This window comes from Odontesthes bonariensis, chromosome 18 (genome assembly GCF_027942865.1).
Source record: "Odontesthes bonariensis isolate fOdoBon6 chromosome 18, fOdoBon6.hap1, whole genome shotgun sequence".
Taxonomy (NCBI): Eukaryota; Metazoa; Chordata; class Actinopteri; order Atheriniformes; family Atherinopsidae; genus Odontesthes; species Odontesthes bonariensis.
Genome location: NC_134523.1, coordinates 27,037,477 through 27,056,010, shown reverse-complemented (window position 1 = coordinate 27,056,010; position 18,534 = coordinate 27,037,477). Strand labels below are relative to the sequence as shown.

Here is an 18,534-nt window from a genome sequence, read left to right as displayed (position 1 = left end):
TTCTTGACTTTAATTTAAGTTTTTGTCATGGAAGAGAGCAGATATCTTAGTTTAAAGTAGGGGGGAAACTTTCAAACATAATTTAGAAGTCTGGCATTAACTGCCCCACCTCTCCCGGTGCAGGTGAGGCACCAGAGGAATCTGAATTCTTCGGGATGGAGTGCGCTCTGAGGCCGGCGGCTCTGCTTGTCGCTCTGTGGTGTTGCTGCAGTAAGAAACGTTTTAAATGTGCAGTTTTTATTAAAAATGTTTAAGGAATTCTCCACCAAACACAGCTGGCCCCGTGCATGGTAATAAAGGTGTATTTAGCTGTTTAAATGATAGTTTTAACTACATTTCCAGGCGCGCAGCGCATTGATTACGTGTCTCCACATTGGGGAAGTTCCAACGGAGCAACGCGACTCACCATCAGTGGAGACGGTGAGAGATCCAATGAGGTTTATAAATTAACATTATGGCACACTTATTTATGTAGCATGGCGAGTCAAAGTAAAATAAAAGGAAATGCATCAACAATACGCACACTACGGTCAAAGTTTGTACAAAACACAAAGTTCCTCAATCTATTTTAGTCCATAAAATGATTAATTAGACTAATCTGGGAATGTGTTCACAGTCCAATGAAAGCAGCTTCTTTTAGACATTAGTCTTTTAAGGCTGGGTCCATAATAACAGCCAGATTTCTGTTTTTTACCATCACAGACTGAAGCTGAGCACATATTTCAACATTGGTCTGTGAAGAACATTTTGGCTCCCAATAGGACATTTTAGCGAGTTTTGGCTCCCAAGTGGACACTTTAGCACACTTTTGACTCCCAAGAGCCCCCCCCCCCTCAATTGTCTATTTGTTGGAGCCACTTAAAGAGTGTGTGGTAGGGTTTATAATCCTAACTGCAACAACAGGTGATTTGCCTGATCTAAAGGCGGTGGGAGCATTACGCATAGATGTTGAATAGAAGAGGCCCCAGAACCGAACTGCCATCTGCCATCGTTTGGCTTTTCTTCTCAGGTTTTGCTCAGGAGAGACAGTTCCAGCTGAATCCCAAAGACGACCAGTTTGGGAACCACGTGACCCTGGTGTCGGACACCATGTCGATCCCCTGTGACGTGGAGAGAGACTCGACGCACGGCAGCCAGATCATGTGTTACACCAGGTACACTTCTTAATATTAAACACCTTCCAAAGGTAATGCATCTCCACCTAAAACAGCGTTTCATCCACCATAGAGCCATGCCGTACGATCAGTATGTGGTCCACGTCAGCGTGGACGGCGTCCCCGTTCCCGACAGCAGCATATGTCGCGGGCATTATAAATCCTACCACTGCAGCTTCTACGTAAGTCAGATGACGAGCGGTTAAGTTTAGGCTTGGTCGGTCTGGTCTCATTCTTCTGTGACTCTCCTCAGAGCGTCTGGTACCGCACGCCCACCATCGCCTCCCTGAGTCCGGTCAGCGGCCCCCCAGGTACGGCCTTTCACAGAGATGTCACTGCGCTCGCTTTGAACCTCCCTGATAAAACCTCCTGATAAACCCTGCAGGCACAGTGGTGACTCTGCGAGGACAGATCTTCACCGACGTCTACGGGAGCAACACGGACGTGAGCTCCAATGGCATCAAAGCCCGATTTCTGAGGTAAGAAAATATCAAAATGAGCTGGTGATAACCCTCCAGCTTGTTTTTAATGGACCCATCCTCTTATGGAGTCAAAGCCGAACTGGTTGGCCTTTTTAGAAATGAAACATGCACATTTTTTATCCGACTCGTAACAATAAAGAAGAAGAAAATGTGTTCACTTAGCCTTTGAAATGCAGAGTCCTGTGAGGAAGCATGTCCATGTGGGCTGGATCAGCTGTGCTGCTGCATCTTCTCTGTATTCCATACAGATGTAACCTTCACAACAGATAACTTTTTTTGACTAGAAATGAGACAAAAATACTTGGTAAGACTTTGATTTTTTCCAGTGCAGTTTCTCCACTCAACTTTATTTATAAAGCCTTTTAAAAAACAGCTGTGGCTGAAACAAAGTGCTGTACACGAATAAAAACACGAATTATAAGACATAAAACATAAGAACTATGTAAAAAATTATAAAAAATGATAAAGCAAAAGCAGAAACAGAGTCTCATGCTTTTACATGAGGATGGAGCAGCTCAAAGAGGTAAGGCGGTAAGGCGAGCCCGTTTAAAGATTTAAAAACAAATAAAAGAATCTTTAAAAGGGAGTTTTTAAAGGGATAGTTCGCCTCTTTTGACATGAAGCTGTATGACATCCCATATTAGCAACATCATTTATGAACATTTTCTTCTTATCTCATCACACATGTACACATGTACCATCGAAACAGTGATTGTGTTCACATCACAGTTATTGTCATCAGCAGTTCATCTTTAATTAAACCATCTCTGCATCATCTGGATGCAACTTTCACCTTAAAATTTCAAGTTTATTCTTGATCTTTGAACTTTATTCTCTATTTTTCTAAATATCTTTACAACAAGACGAGCCGACACCCTGATTTTCTGTCATCGACCCCACGATTGATCTGTTTAATCGTGTTAATTGCAGATCCTACATGGGAGGAATGCCTTGTGAGATGCTGAAGCCAGAGTCAGACGACCTGTAAGTGGTTTCGTTTCGTCCTTTAGAACATAACTGATGTGCGTCACAGTGGAAAGATGAACTTATTCTCATGTCTTTCAAACACTTCTGAAGGTATAACCTACAACTGGATAGTGAGTCTTCCCACTGGGGATACATGAGCTGCAAGATGACGGGGACGTATGTTGGTGAGGCGATGCTGCTCGTGGATTTATTTCAGCTTTTTAACGGTGTCCAAAGTGACTTTTAGTGATTGTGTTTTAACTCCAACAGGACATCACAACCTGAGCTACATCCTGGATGCTGATTTCGGACGGTAAAGGGCTGTTAAAGCCAACTCTTTAGTGCTTCAGAAGGATGTTAAAGAACCGACAGTGAAGACTTAAAGATGCAGCTGGAAACAGCGGATTTAACTGCTTTGTAATCAATAAACTTAGGGACTAAAATGTGTGTTTTAACTAAAATATTATAGATTTCTTTTGAAACAAATATGTGTAAAACATAGATGGGATATGCAGTCATACAAAAATGCAAAAAAAAAAAAAAACCTTTCTTAAGGATTTTATTCATTATGCTTCATTGTAAAGTGTAATGTTATAGAGTGAGTGAGAAATGCTGTTTTTTCAGTGTTCAAGTTAGTTTTTATTAGAGCTGGACTCGTTAGTTATTTAACACCAATAAATATTTTATTGCGCATTAACGCATTTTTTATATATAATTTTTAATGGAAAGTTCAGAGAGACAGGAAGCAGGGGGCAGAGAGAGGGGGAACAACACGCAGCACAGGGCTGTCCGATGCGGGACTCGAACAGAGGCCAGCTGCAGCGAGGACTATAGCCTCTGTACATGGGGCGCCTGCTCAACCCACTACGCCACGGACCACCCCTGTTTTATTATTTATTTTATTTTGTAAAAGTCTGTTTCTCACAGGCTTTTATTCTGTAAAAGTCTGTCGCTGTCTGCTGCGGAACCTTCTACATAAAAACTACAGAAAGATGCTGATGTTAAAAGTGTGTTTGCACAACAAATGTTATGGCACTTTCATTCATATGGCAGCACATTTAAAATAAAACTAAATGCTAAAAGCTATACACTACTTTTGGATTCATTTTTGGATTTTGCGTACAAATGCGATTAATCGTGATTAATTAGATTAAACATGTTAATCGATGCCCAGCCCTAGTTTTTATTAATCCTTAATATCATGTAGCAGGACACTTTGCTGAATAAGAAGTGTCCCGTATCAACAGCTGTGATTCGATGTTGTTTTTTCTTTCTGCTCTTCAGGAGTTCACCAGATAAGAAGCTGTTCTGGATTTCATCCGTGGGCAAGCTGTCCATGTTCCAAACGTTTGCAGGTCTGTAAGAAAGGAAGAAAGGAGGAGGAGAGATTCGTCTCCAGAGTTGAGCCCACATTGAACTGTCTGTTGTGTCTCCGGCTCAGAGGTGACGGCCGTGTCTCCATCCAAGGGCGGCGTTCAGGGTGGGACGCTGTTGACCGTCCACGGCCGCTACTTCGACCAAACCGATCAACCGGCACGAGTTCTCGTTGGAGGTAAGCGTCCCCATCAGAGTGGAAACTTACCGAAACCTCAGCTCCAGTCGTGCGATGGTGATGATCCTGTTGAGCACAACATGTCGTGTTTTAACAAATAATCCCACAGAGGCTTTAGAAACACAGCAGACCGTAACAACAGGGATCCATTGTGTCGAGTCATTTAACACACCATTAAGTTTTAGCCACAACACGTCTTTAATCACAAAGGAAGTCACTTCATGCCGCGTTACTATGGCGATCAGAGCTGATATGGAGGCACTGTGGACACCAGACTGAACTCCGGCTCAAAGTTGATGGTTTTTGGGGGGTTTTAAGGCACCAGAAAACATCTGTAAATCCACTCAAAGTTTTCAGTTTATACATTTTAAATTATACAACATGCAACTGAAATAACCCCGAAATATCAGATGCATTACAGCTGCGTTGGTTGCTTTAGAGCTTTAAAGTTGGAATAGTATTATATAATATAAAATAATGATAAAAAATATGTATATATTATATATATATTATATTATATATAAAATGATAATATAATATAAGTCCTAAATAGATCAATTAAGTGCATATCTGTAGATTAAAGATGTGATATTCAGTTGTTGTATTAATGCGGCGCGGTTAAAGGATGATTTTTCCTTTGGAATGCGTTCGATTCAAAGCTATTGTTGCTGCTCAGTCATGTGTTTGTGACATTCGAGCTTTATCTTTCAGGTCTGCCCTGTGAGATCCAGACTGTGGCTGATGACAGCATCACATGCAAGACTGCCGAACACCAGACGAAAGACGGCAACGTAACGGCGTATCCAGGTGAGAACAGCTCGTCTTTTTGTGTTCCGCTGTGATGCAACCCGTCCATGTCCTGACCCTTATTGCTGCTTTCCTCGGCTCATTGTTTCAGCAGCAACACGAACACAGAAGGAACTCAAAGAATCTGCGTTTGCACGCATCAACAAAGAGTTTCTTTTGTCTTTCATTCCATCTCTTGTTGCAGTTGAGCTGTTGTCTTACTGTTAGGAAGCATGTCCTGTCAGAATTTTTCTGTTCATAACCTGCTCTTAGCTGCCTGAATACAAACAGCAGGACCAAAAATAAACGCTGAAATGACTTCATCACTTTAAAATGTCTCCGGACCGACTCACCTGACTCTGACCAGCTGCCAGCTTTGACAGAAAAAGAAACGTGTTGTGAAACTCATACAAAGTTTGAAATGGTATACTGAGTCTAGATAAAACTTACTTTACTTACTTACTGTAAAAGCAACTTGTACCTGCACCTTGAAAATAACACAAAGTGATGCCCGCTTACACCCTCTTATCATCTCACTAATCATCTAATAAATCCCGATGTAAATATCCTCAGTGCTCGTTCAAGATGGGAAATGTGCAGGAAAGACTTTAAACAGACATTGTATGCTTGAGTTCATCCCAGCTTGTAATCTGTGAGGAATAATTCTCATTTCACTCGTTTTTTTTTTTTTTTTACTGTTCTCATCTGAAATGGCACTTAAAAGTACACTGTTAAAGGAAGTATCAATCCACATGGTTAAGTGGATGTGTTTTGAAAATCCACAGGTAACTAGAAAGAGCTGTTCCTGCGAAACAGCAGTGAGAATGCTTATTAGCTGACCATGCTAAAAAAGCTGAAAATAGTTCAATTTTAGCAGTAAAAACTGTTGCTGAGGTATTGGCTGAAGGAATTTTGTGATTTTTGTGTACTACCAAACTTAACATTGGAGTTAGTCAGAGAATTTGAGAGGTTGATCTCGGTTCAAGGCTCATAGCTGAAATTCTGTAAATGTGAGCTCTTTAGTAGTTACATTTGCTGAAAGAGGACAATTTTTCCTACATTTTGAGGTATAATTTGTTTCTGTACGTTAAACTTTATGAAAGTTAGAGGAATTTATTTGAAAAAACTGAAAAATTTTAAACTTATCAGCACGCACTTAACTGTGTGCTCATTCATAAAAATCAAGAAGGAGCAAAATGTTCATGTTTTTTTAAACTGTCATATTTCAAAATTGGCTGAAGATTTGAAAAAGCTGAAACAATTGGTAATAGCTGAATGTCTTGTGACCCATTTAAAGTTTGAATGGTGTCTCTAGCTGAAAGCATGCAGAAATAGTTAAGTTGTAAAGAGGAAGATGATTTGGAAGAGCTGAAAGCAGTTTCCATTCATTTGAATGACGGGAAAATTTGAATAAAAGTTGAATATCTTAAAAAGTTAAATACACCAAAAATGATAGAAGGAATCTGCTGAAAGAGCTGAACGTTTTGATACCAAAGTTGTAGAAATAGCTGAAAGTATGCAGGAGTAGTTAGGTACCAAAAACTGGTGGAATAATAATAAAGAGAAACAGGAACTTAATTGTGAGAATGCTTTAAGGCATTCTAAATTTACAGTTACCTTACCAAGTCAAGTGAACGTTGCCCTTGGATGCATAGCGATCTGTCAATTTACAAGAATTGATTGTGAAAATCTGCCTTTTGGATATGTGGAGAAACGTACCTATTAAACAGCTCTCAGTCCCTGGTGTTGATTGTGCAAAGAAAAATGTTGCACAAGCTGATAAACATCCCTTTACTTTTCGTGTACAACCCCTTCTCTATCAAATCTGTCAGGTAGGTGTGAGGAGGGAGGACACGGATGCGGACTTTTCAAAAATAAAGGGTGATTTATTAACAAAAAGCAAAGTATCAACACAAAACTCGGCTTAGCCGGGTTCAAAAATCAAACTGCGAAAAAACAAACAAAAACACTTGGCATGGCATAATATATAAATACTTATCTTGGACAAAACTGGTAGCATGGGTGAGTACATGAAAGACATGAAGGGCATGAAGGGCATGAAGGGCATGAAGGGCATGAAGGGCATGAAGGGTAACAAAGATCCGGCAAACTGAGAGGAGAGACTGGAAACTAAATAGGGAGTGAAAGTGATTAGGATCAAGGTGCAGCTGGTGGGGAATAAACGGGTGCAGTGAGTGAACTAATTAACAGAGTGCAGGGAAACTAAAACATGACTAAAAACTAAACATGGACTGAAACACTAAAACATAACCTAAAACATGAAAACGTAAGTCCATGGGCGTGACAAAATCGTATGCAAACCACACAACAACAAAGCTGTATAGGTCAATGTTTTGGCTAATAGCTCTTTGGGAATCAGTTGGGTTTTTAAGGCACCAGAAAACATCTGTAAATCCACTCAAAGTGTTAAGTTTATACATTTTAAATTATACCACATGAAACTTGCATTACCCCAAAGTATCAGATGCATTACTTTTATTATTATTTTTTTTATTTCAGAGACACCTTGAAAGGTATATTTATGTGAAGGGGATCCACAGAGCAGGCAGGAAATAACCCACAGTTTGGCTTTAGTAAAAAAAATGTTTTAATAAGTGTAGGAGCTATTTGTAAAGTTAGTTGTAAATTCAATTTGCTAATTATGAGTAACTTTATTTGATTAATTTCAGTGCTTTATTTAGATTTGATTTTTTTTTTGCTAATATTCTTAGTTAGTTATTTGTTTAGGATATTTTGGTAATTGGGTCACACTGGGCACCTGGAGTACCAGCATGCACCTGGGTGGGCCAATTGATTATTTAACACGACAAATATTTTATCGCGCATTAGCGCAGGTTTTATTATTTATTTTATTTTCTAAAAGTCTGTTGCTCACACGCTTTTATTTTGTAAAACTCTGTTGCTCACAGGCTTTTATTATTGTAAAAGTCTGTTGCTCACAGGCTTTTATTTTGTAAAATTCTGTTGCTCACAGGCTTTTGTTCTGTAAAAGTCTGTTGCTGTCTGCTGCGGAACCGGAAAAGAAAGTAATCGGCGGATCCACCAAACATGGAGAAGGGTATGGAACTTTTACTCGGCCATTTTCATTTTAAAGTTCTTCCAGACGGCGGAGTCGACAGAACCAAAGTCATCTGTAAACACAGCCAAGTTGAATTGTGTTCTCAGCGTAGTAGTTCCAGTCTAAAATATCACTTAAAGGCAAAACACACAACTGATAGCAGCAAGTCATTCAAGGAAACAGACAGTGGAGCGAGGCTTCTACATAAAAACTACAGAAAGATGCTGATGTTAAAAGTGTGTTTGCACAACAAATGTTATGGCACTTTCATTCATATGGCAGCACATTTAAAATAAAACTAAATGCTAAAGGCTATGCGCTACTTTTGGATTCATTTTTGGATTTTGCGTACAAATGTGATTAATCGTGATTAATCAGGGAAATCATGTGATTAATTAGATTAAACATTTTAATCGTTGCCCAGCCCTGATAATAACACCAACAGGCCGACCATGTTGATAAAAAAAGCCACTTCGAGGCACTTTAAATAGAAAAGCAAACAAGTTTGACGCAGTCCGATGAAATCCAAATATAACACAACCCAACGTACCTTTTACACGTGTTAAAACGTCTGCCAACATCTGGCTGCACTCTGCAGTAGCTGTGGAGGTGTTTATCAGCTCCAGTTGGAACACCTGATCGCACTCGCACATTTTAATGAGGATGCAGCTGGCTTTATCTGTGAAGCAGCACACATTCATCAACACTTCCATCTCACACTGAGGCCGCCAAAGATTTATCACAATCTTTTATTTATGACAGAAAAACAAATGATTGGTGAGTTTTACCTGACGGTCAGACAGCTGGCAGCTCACTCTGAGAAGGTGGTGATCATCAGAAAACGCGCTCCGTCACAGCCTGCGTACAGATACAGAGCGTTGTCATGGTTACAGGCTCGTCCTCTGGGAGTCAGACCGTTGGTCTGAATACGCTGTAGGAGAAAGAAGGGGTTTAAATCAGATTGTTTTACACTAGTTTTAAACTACGTTTGGTGTGAAAACTGCATCAAACCTGGAAAATGAGGCCAAAAAGCAACCGGCGCAGCCGTCGTCGTGGCAACACACTTATCTTTTCTTTTTTTTTGTCTCTTTCACATCTTGTACCCATTGTTTGTCACATCCCCTCTGTAATTCAATGAGATTTAATGTTGTTGCTCCTAATTTCCTGCTATATTTAGCCTTTTACTGCATTTACTTTGTGCTTTATCTTAATTTTTTTATGTTTTCTACAAATTTTTCTCTTTCATCGCTGTGTCAGTGGCTAGGTTAAACAGATTTTTACTGCTTTGTTGATGAATGTGACCCTTAGATAATAAAGATTTTTCATTAAGTGTTTTATCCTCCAATCAGTTAATAGTTTTGTCTGTAAAGGACTGAAAAACGGCAGCTGTTATTCGCCCGTTTGAGCAGCCTGAGCCACCGTTGTGCTGATTTTTGCTCGTCTTATTTTGATACCCTGCCTGCAGGCAGCAGAGGCTTGAAGATGGAGGTGTGGAACGGCACGCGCCCCCGTTACGTGAGCGACATCTGGAGCTACACCGACAACACAACTGGCTACTGGTGGCAGTGGGTGGACTCCCTGCCTCACACCTTTCCGATCGACTTCAACGACTTCAGCACACGGACCACCGGCTTCCTCGTGCCGCCATCGACCGGCAACTTCACCGTTTACCTGCACTGCGACGACAAGTGTGAGCTGTACCTGAGCAACTCCAGCCGCCCAGAACACAAGGTGAGCGGGCAGAAGTCCCCCCACCATGGAAGATAAACTTCAGATTGTTTTAATTAGGGCTGGGCGAGTTAACTCGTTATTATCGTGTTAACTCGTTAATTATTTAACGCCGATAAATATTTTATCGCGCATTAACGCAGGTTTTATTACTGTAAAAGTCTGTTGAATGCATCACATTCACACAGTTACAGCAAACACCACGAAGCATGGAGTAATAAAATGAAGATAAACTAGCAGGTAACATCACCGTGGCTGTGTTCGAAACCGCATACTACATACTACATACTACATACTCATTCGATCAGACAGTATGCAGAGCGTTTACCCACAATGCATTTCGCTCCTGCCCGAGCCGAAATCAGCCGGCCTGAAGCTGATTTCCCTTAAGCTCTAAACTCTGTAAACTTTAGCAACATTTGAAACATTTTCAGGTGAGAAAGTAATCGTTTAGATCCCCAACCTGTTGAAAACCTGACAAAATACCGGCTATTTACAATTTTGTTCCTGACGAATTCGGCGCTACTAAAGCTAGCCGCAGTGAGCAACGCACTTCCGGTTATTTTCACAAAATAAAATACCCGTTGCCTTTTATCATAGGGAAAGCCATTACGATATAATTGGTGCTTTTGTTTTGAAAACAGGAAGTGAACCTACCCTCTTTGTAGCTAGCTTGAAACTGCCGTTTTGACAGGAAATGACGATCTGCGAAGTCGTGTTACGTTGCATCTTGGGTAGTTTGAATATGAGTAGTAACCTCATGATGCATACCCAACATTTCAGAGAATCTAGTATGCATCCGGGAACTTCTCGCTTATTCAAACTCACATACTAACTCAAAAAGTTAGTATGAGTAGTAGGAGAAGTAGGAGAAGTAGGAGAAGTATGCGATTTCGAACACAGCCATAAAACACTAAACAGAATCGCAGAGTTTAGTATCAGTCACGCAGCGGTCTCACTTTACGCTAAAAATAACTTTATAGAGGCGATGCGCGCATTTTCATACCCACACAGATGTAAACGAACTGTTTTGCAATGATAATATTAATGATAATAATAGCTCATTTTTATTTAAAATGTTTTTAAACAGACGTGTTTAACACATTAAGTCCTTTAACTGTAATAATGTGTTTTAATTTTCCTCTCTCCTGTGGAGTCCCTCAAGGATCTATTGTTGGCCCTATCCTCTTCTCATTGTACATGCTACCACTTGGGTCAATTAAAGCCATTCTTTCTACCGTTATTCAGACGATTTACAAATTTATCTACCATTGAAGCCAAATAGTTGCACAAAGACATAGTTGCACATAGTTGAACAGTGCACAATGTTCTTTGTTTAATTGTATTGCTGATATTAAGCAGTGGTCGGCCCAATATTTTCTTCATTTAAATGATGACAGAACTGAATGCATTGTGTTTGGGGACACTGTGACGGCTGGCTTTGGCACCTTGCCTTCAAAGCTCAGTTCAACCGTCAGAAATCTGGGAGTGACCTTTGACCTTTGATCTTAGGTCGGACAAACAAATGAACAATGTCGTCAGGACTAGTTTTTTTCCAGTTGCGTCTCCTGGCCAAAGTTAAAATGTTTTTAAGTCATCATGACCTTGAGAAAGCCATCCATGCCCTAATAAGTTCAAGGTCAGACTATTGCAATGCACTTTATGTCGGCGTCTCCCAGTCTTCTCTCAGCCGCCTTCAGCTGGTGCAGAACGCTGCTGCCTGTCTTTTAACCAACACCAACAGACCTGTGCTCATCACTCCTGTTATTAACTCCTTCCATTGGCTTCCTGTCCTTTATAGAACTGATTTTAAACTTTTTATGTTTGTTTTTAAAACTCTTAAAAACGTATTTATCTGAGCTTTTAACAGTCCATGTGATTAATTAGATTAAACATTTTAATCATTGCCCAGCCCTAATCTTTATACTTGTTCACTTTCTTCACTTCAGGCTAAAGTTGCGTTCCAGCCGTATTACGTCCACAGCTACGGACAGCTGGAGTCGCAGCGCTCAGAAGTGATGGCTCTGGAGGAGGGAAAACCGTAAGCATGGCAGCATGCGTTCACAGCACGCCGCAGACGCTGAAGAAACTGCGTGAATAACCGTGAGTTTCTCTCTGCAGCTACTACATGGAGCTCCTGCAGCATGAATACGGAGGCAAGGCTCATATCAACATCGCTCTGTTCCAAGAGGAGAGCTCCTTCACAGAGGAGCAGACGGACGACGCCGTCAATGAAGTCCAGAACATCGTGGCCGATTACGAAGTGTTTGATGAGGAGCAGGTACGGCACATTTTACCAAGTTAAACACAAAACATCCAGAACTACCTGCTCAGCAGCGGAGCCTTCGGGAAAAATAGGCCGAGTTTTTCTCTAAATTAAAGGCGCTTTCTGAGTTATTCGCTTTCTAGAAGTCGCTTCTATGAGCCGGAGAATCTTTTCCATTCATGTGAACAACAAACATGACCTTCAGTGGCTGTTATAGAATTAACGTTGACGGTTCAGGTTCACTTTTCTGCTCATTGGGGCTTTAAATCTTTAAGGGTCACAAGTTTTCATTTAATTTGGATAATTAAGGTCACAATTTGAGTCCAAATTATTCCTGGTTTAATGAAAAAAGGACTCATTTCAGTCCGGCGTGTGCAGAGGAGAGCAGACTCTAAAAGGGTTTAATAGAGGTTACTGTTGGATAAATTAAAGGCAGTGTTTAGGTTATCCATCCACAGCAAGGTAGGTTCTTAAATAAGGGTTTCCAGCTGCTCTCATTCAGAGAGGACACTTTAAGTCGAGGCTTCCTCATCTTCTACCTTTGTGTATTCGTACAGAAATGACTTTTTCATGTAATCTATTTATATTTGGTCCAAAGTATTTTGACATTGTTGAACTTTTTATTTTGCTGACATGCAGAAACAGGACCCAAAACTCGGGAAGCACAAATGCAATAATGGTTCTTAATTAAAGGCTCGTCTAAGGGTTGAACACACTTATTACATGATAGTGGATAACATGCAAGATTTCACACGTGTGTGGGCTGTTGGGGAAGGTTTGTGTTCTGTGGGAAGAGATTTTTTGAGTTGTGAAAGAATGTAATAATGTTTTTTTTTTTATTATTTTCTGTATGACGATGTTATCGTCTGGTTTTTTTTGTTGTTTTTTTTCACCTTGTCGTGGTCCATAAAAGTGACTTTGAAACCCTCTTATCTGCCTCGCTGTTCCTCAGGTGGTCACCTTTGACTCGTGGCCCGCCGGCATCGCGCCAGTCAAAGAGGTGCAGAAGGTGAGCGTCAGCTGTGGCGGCCATCTTTGTGGAAGCACCTTCTTCAGCCTGAGCCACGGGCACGCCAAAACCGGTAATGTAGCTGGAAACGAGCGGCAGCCACAGACTCTGCGTACGATGAAACTCACAGAAGGAAAGGGGAGTTTGTTTGTTCATGAGCGTCGTCATCATGTCCTTCAGGACCAATCCCCGTCAGTGCCTCAGCAGCTGTGGTGGAAGCAGCCTTGAGCAGCCTGTGGTCCATCAAACCCGACACAGTCCAGGTCAGCAAACAGGAGGACGTGCAGGGGTCCCACTACACCGTCACATTCCACTCTGACAGAGGTGAGAGACTCTTAGAACTGGTTCAACAGATTATTATCACCTTATATATATATATATATATATATATATATATATATATATATATATATATATATATATTTTTTTTTATAACCTTTATTTAACCAGGACGATCCAATCGAGATTAAGAACCTCTTTTTCAAGGGGAGACCTGGCCAAGATGGGCAGCAGCAAATACAAATTACACACCCCCTGTTGTGTCCTGTGAGCTGAGTTCCAGCCTCGTTTTGGCGTTGATGAAGGTAGTCCGGCTAGTTGGCTGGGTTTAGAAAAATAAAGCGTTTTGCTTCTCAAAACAATATGCGTTCAAAAGAGTAATACATTTGCATCACAAAATCGTTCTCCAGGAAAAAGTCAGACCTCACAATCTCTTGGCCCTATTTTCTCTCCCTTCGTATCACTGCATGCCGCGCCTGTTACGGTGTTTGCTGCTCGGTCTGCACTTCGGTCTGCACGGTCTACACAGCAGGCAGTGATACGAAGGGAGAGAAAATAGGGCCAAGCAATTGTGAGGTCTGACTTTTTCCTGGAGAACGATTTTGTGATGCAAATGTATTACTCTGTTGAACGCATATTGTTTTGAGAAGCAAAACGCTTTATTTTTTAAACCCCAGCCAACTAGCCGGACTACCTTCGTCAACGCAAAAGCGAGGCTGGAACTCGGCTCACAGGACGCAGCAGGGGGTAAGAAAATGTTCATAAATGATGTTGCTGATATGGGATCTCATACAGCTTCATGTCAAAAGAGGCGAACTATCCCTTTAAAGCAGCGAAAGTGCGACAGATAAAGTTGTGTTTCATCCTCTGCCTGCAGGCGACTTCATGCCTCTCAGCTATGAGGTCTTCAGCTCAGACACCAACATCACTGTTGCCGAGGTTACTAAGGGGCAAAGCAACATGGAGACCTTCACTCTGCTTTGGGGGGGGGTCCCGACAAAGCCCATCGCCTTCAATGCGACCGAGTCTGAGGTCTGTAATGTTGAAACAGCCTGAGAAGACTGCAGATGTGGGCCATGTTTGGGCCAAATGTTCTCAGCTGACCCTCAGATTGTGTGGCTGAACAGGTGCAGACAGCTTTGGAGGACTTGATGAAAGCCGAGTGTCCCGCGGAGATCCTGACCTCCGAGGGCAACGACGTGAAATACTTCAATGACTTCGAAAAGGACAACTCCCAGGTCAGTTGGACGCTAAAAACTATGAAACAAAGAGAAAAACGAGGTGTTTCACCATAGAGTTTGGTGTGAAACCTTTACGTACAAGAAGCCAGTTTTTCAGAGACAAATGTTCCTAACCGTGGTCGCCTATCCTCACAGTTCAACACACCCGAGAGAGGAACTCCCGTAGAACACTCTGCTTTCTGCGGGTCGTGGTCGCTGAAGAACGCCGAGCTTCTATTCGTGGAAAGCTTCGCCAAAGAGTCCGGAAACAAATACGGACCGGTGTCCCTGGACAGAAACCCCACGGTAAAACCTTCTTAAAACACATCTGCGATATGTTCAGAGAATATAAAGCCAGCAGAGCTCTTAGATCCAAGGACTCAGGTCAGCTGGTCCAGTCCAGAGTCCAGACTAAACATGGAGAAGCAGCATTTAGCTGTTATGCTGCAAACAAGTGGAACAAACTGCCAGTGGAGATTACACTTTCACCAAATGGAGACATTTTTAAATCCGGGTTAAAAACATTTCTTTTCTCATGTGTCTATGCATGAAATCTGCACGATATCTTTGAACTTATCTGGACTGTTGCTTGTTTTTAAATCCATTTAAATTATTTTATTTGTTTCTCTTTATATTCTTTTGTGTATTTTTAATGCTTCTAACACTCCCTGCTGCAATGCTTTTTTTTTTAAGTAAAGCACTTTGAATTGTTTTGGACATGAAATGTGCTATACAAATAAATTCGATTTAATTTGAGGATAATTATTATACAAGTTAAACATTAATGGGCCGAGGATTGAGCCCTGCGGGACCACATGTCAGTGCTAAAACACACAAAGGAAAACAGGATTTGACGTTGAGTCTGTTTCTTGAAAAAAACTTTAGTAAAACCTTAGTCTGCTGCATCTGATCGCACTCGATCTGTTCACATGGCTGTAAATCTATCCAAAATCCATTTTCTCTTCTTCTCCTCTCAGCTTTGCTTTGCATACAAGGGAGCGTTGAGGGACGAAGTTGGGGTAAAGTTCACGTACCGCGACAGCGACGGCCAAACCAAGACAGAGACCGCAACAATCAACACTTTATTCAACAAGGAGCCAAAGTCAGTGGATCCATTTAGAGACTTTTTCAGAGATGTGGAGACATGGTGCTAAGAGACAGCCTGTAAAACGGATCGTTTGTGCACAGGTGGAGCTACAAATGCCTGGACCTGCAGAGCTCCCTGCAGGCAGAGCACATCGGCAGCAGCTACAGTCTGCTGCAGCTTTCCCTCTACAAGCACGCCTCTGGGGAAGATTTCTACGTGGACGCTGTTCACATTGGAAAGAGACCAACGACAGCTGATGAAAACGGTACAGTTGGATCATGGTTTTTGTATTGTTTGTATTTGTTTTTAAAGGTATAGAAGTTCATTTTTCTGATTGTTTCTCGTCGTTTCTCAGCTGTTTCCCTCAAGAGGAGGCCTCCCCCTTTAGAGAGCTCCGGAAAGTCCTTCCAAGCCTTCTCTGTCACCAGATATGAATCAGCTGCTTCACAGATCCGGTACGAGATCAAAGCCACGCCGCTCGAATGTGCGTTTGGGTTCCCGCTGCTGGACGCTGGCTTCTTTCAGGTAGCTCCTTCATTTCATTGTGTGTCATGTTTAAGGTGAGAGACTTTCCTGAAGAGTAGTCCAGGAATATGTAGAGAGGAAAAAAAGGTCCAAAAGACGGTTTAAATAAATCTAAAGCAACAGCTTGTCAGAGGTCACGGGGGAGCGGGAGGTTGAGGACCCAAATGCTGGGTTACCAGGAAGTGTAAAGCTAAAACAGGGTAAAGAGGAACAAAGTGAATGCTCACACAACAAGCACAGCAAACACAACCTGCAGATACACAGAATGTCAGATCAGAACCTGAGGACCTGGTGTGAAGCAAGAGAAAAAGTCAACTGAACAAAAAGCTCAACATAAGGAAACAGGAAGTAAAGAAAACTGATTTATCTGATATACCGGAAAACTGATAAAACAGAAAACTTATGGAACAAAAAACCCATGCACCAGAAAACCGTTGCACCAGAAAACCCATGCACCAGAAAACCCATGCACCAGAAAACCGTTGCACCAGAAAACCGTTGCACCAGAAAACCGTTGCACCAGAAAACCCATGCACCAGAAAACCGTTGCACCAGAAAACCGTTGCACCAGAAAACCGTTGCACCAGAAAACCGTTGCACCAGAAAACCCATGCACCAGAAAACCGATTCACCAGAAAACCGTTGCACCAGAAAACCCATGCACCAGAAAACCCATGCACCAGAAAACCGTTGCACCAGAAAACCGTTGCACCAGAAAACCCATGCACCAGAAAACCCATGCACCAGAAAACCGTTGCACCAGAAAACCCATGCACCAGAAAACCGTTGCACCAGAAAACCGTTGCACCAGAAAACCGTTGCACCAGAAAACCCATGCACCAGAAAACTGTTGCACCAGAAAACCCATGCACCAGAAAACCGATTCACCAGAAAACTGATGAACCAGAAAACTGATTGACCAGAAAACTGATGGACCAGAAAACCGATTCATCAGAAAACTGATGCACCAGAAAACTGATGCACCAGGCAAATACTGACAGAACTATGAACTAGAATACAAAACAAAACCAAGACACAGCTTCAGATAAATGTTTCAGAGATCAGCTGAGCTCTGTCTGACTAATAATAATAATAATAGAAATAAGAAGTTAGAAAAACATGAAATTAAATAAAATTAGGAAAAAAAAGAAAATAAAAGGTATTCGGAAGTTAAGTAAATTGAATAAATAAAGTTTCCTGAAATGACTAAAGAAGGAATTAAATGTAAAATCCTTCCAAAACAGATTGATGTGGGATTAGAAAATGATTAAACAAGGTTCTGTGGAATAAAAGTTCCACAAAGTTTGGATTTTTTCTAGTTATTCGTCTCTAGTTTCAATCTTGTGAATCAAAATGTACAATTTGTTGCAATATATTTACAATAAAACGACTTTACATAAATGTTGGTGTCATTTAAAGCTCTAAAATATGGTTAAAAGGTCCCTTTTTATTTCACAGTTACGTTTCTAAGGTTATTTTCTCAATTAACAGTTTTTCATACAATGTTTGGACAAATTTTACAGTATTTTACAGACGTATTTTATTTACAGCCAGAGTTGGTTGGCATCATCTCACCTTAAGAGTTTTTTTTACACAAATACTCAAAGATCAATGTGAGCATTAAACAGAAAACATAAGAAACAGAAATAAATGACAGTAGAATCCTGTTGTGAGTTTAAAAATAACATGTTGTTATTGCATTATGCTGGAAGAATGTTGGTTGCCCTTCTTTTACCCACTGATAAAATGACTTAAACTGACCTATATTGTTAGAAAGAGGGCTTCTGAATTTTATGATATTTGGAGGATATTTCTGGAACTGTTGAGGGAGGGAGAATGAGATAATGAAAATGATTTAATTTGTTGTTGGGAATGCAAGCTGTAACTTACATTTTGAATACTTTTTTAAAATGTATTATTATTATTTTTATATATGTGTTTATTTACTTATTTATTTTTATTATTTTCATTATTTCATATTCATTGCACAGTCATTTCCTGTCTAATTACTGCAGTTTATTGTATCTTTTTTAATCATTTAATTATTATTTTCTTTACTGCCAAATGTTTTGGATGTTTAAATTGTTGGATGTTGTTATATTAACATGAAAAACCAATGTAATTTAAATTTAAAAATGAAAAAAAATATATAACGTGTTGAAAGCGGTGAAACAAGCGGGCTGATTTTTTCTCCCCCTCCGACATGTGTTTAAAGCCGTTCAACATCAGCGAGGACGCGGCGGAGTTCAGAGGAGGCGGAGCCACCGTCACCATCACTCGTCTCCGCAGAGCCACGCCTCCTCTGAGCGGCACCTTTGACGTCGAGATCTACGGAGACCGAGCTGAAGGTAGATCATACAGACATTTCAAAGCGATCCAAAACAATTGAAATTCCTTTAGA

General features: G+C 40.9%; 1 protein-coding gene across 1 annotated transcript in view; it reads left to right on the top strand.

Annotated features, from left to right (window-relative positions):
• Positions 1-18,534, top strand: part of pkhd1l1.1 (PKHD1 like 1, tandem duplicate 1) — an 82,468-nt gene that overhangs the window by 150 nt on the left and 63,784 nt on the right. The window contains exons 2-25 of the mRNA XM_075449038.1: positions 124-210; positions 343-420; positions 1,010-1,154; positions 1,228-1,336; positions 1,408-1,465; positions 1,540-1,633; positions 2,567-2,620; positions 2,714-2,787; positions 2,873-2,915; positions 3,887-3,957; positions 4,044-4,154; positions 4,866-4,961; positions 9,485-9,750; positions 11,697-11,788; positions 11,869-12,028; positions 12,966-13,095; positions 13,203-13,346; positions 14,179-14,333; positions 14,429-14,539; positions 14,678-14,827; positions 15,499-15,623; positions 15,710-15,873; positions 15,964-16,133; positions 18,349-18,481. Of these exons, the coding sequence (XP_075305153.1) occupies positions 156-210; positions 343-420; positions 1,010-1,154; positions 1,228-1,336; positions 1,408-1,465; positions 1,540-1,633; positions 2,567-2,620; positions 2,714-2,787; positions 2,873-2,915; positions 3,887-3,957; positions 4,044-4,154; positions 4,866-4,961; positions 9,485-9,750; positions 11,697-11,788; positions 11,869-12,028; positions 12,966-13,095; positions 13,203-13,346; positions 14,179-14,333; positions 14,429-14,539; positions 14,678-14,827; positions 15,499-15,623; positions 15,710-15,873; positions 15,964-16,133; positions 18,349-18,481 (2,788 nt within the window). The 5' untranslated portion in view covers positions 124-155. The remainder of the gene's footprint in view (positions 1-123; positions 211-342; positions 421-1,009; positions 1,155-1,227; positions 1,337-1,407; positions 1,466-1,539; positions 1,634-2,566; positions 2,621-2,713; positions 2,788-2,872; positions 2,916-3,886; positions 3,958-4,043; positions 4,155-4,865; positions 4,962-9,484; positions 9,751-11,696; positions 11,789-11,868; positions 12,029-12,965; positions 13,096-13,202; positions 13,347-14,178; positions 14,334-14,428; positions 14,540-14,677; positions 14,828-15,498; positions 15,624-15,709; positions 15,874-15,963; positions 16,134-18,348; positions 18,482-18,534) is intronic.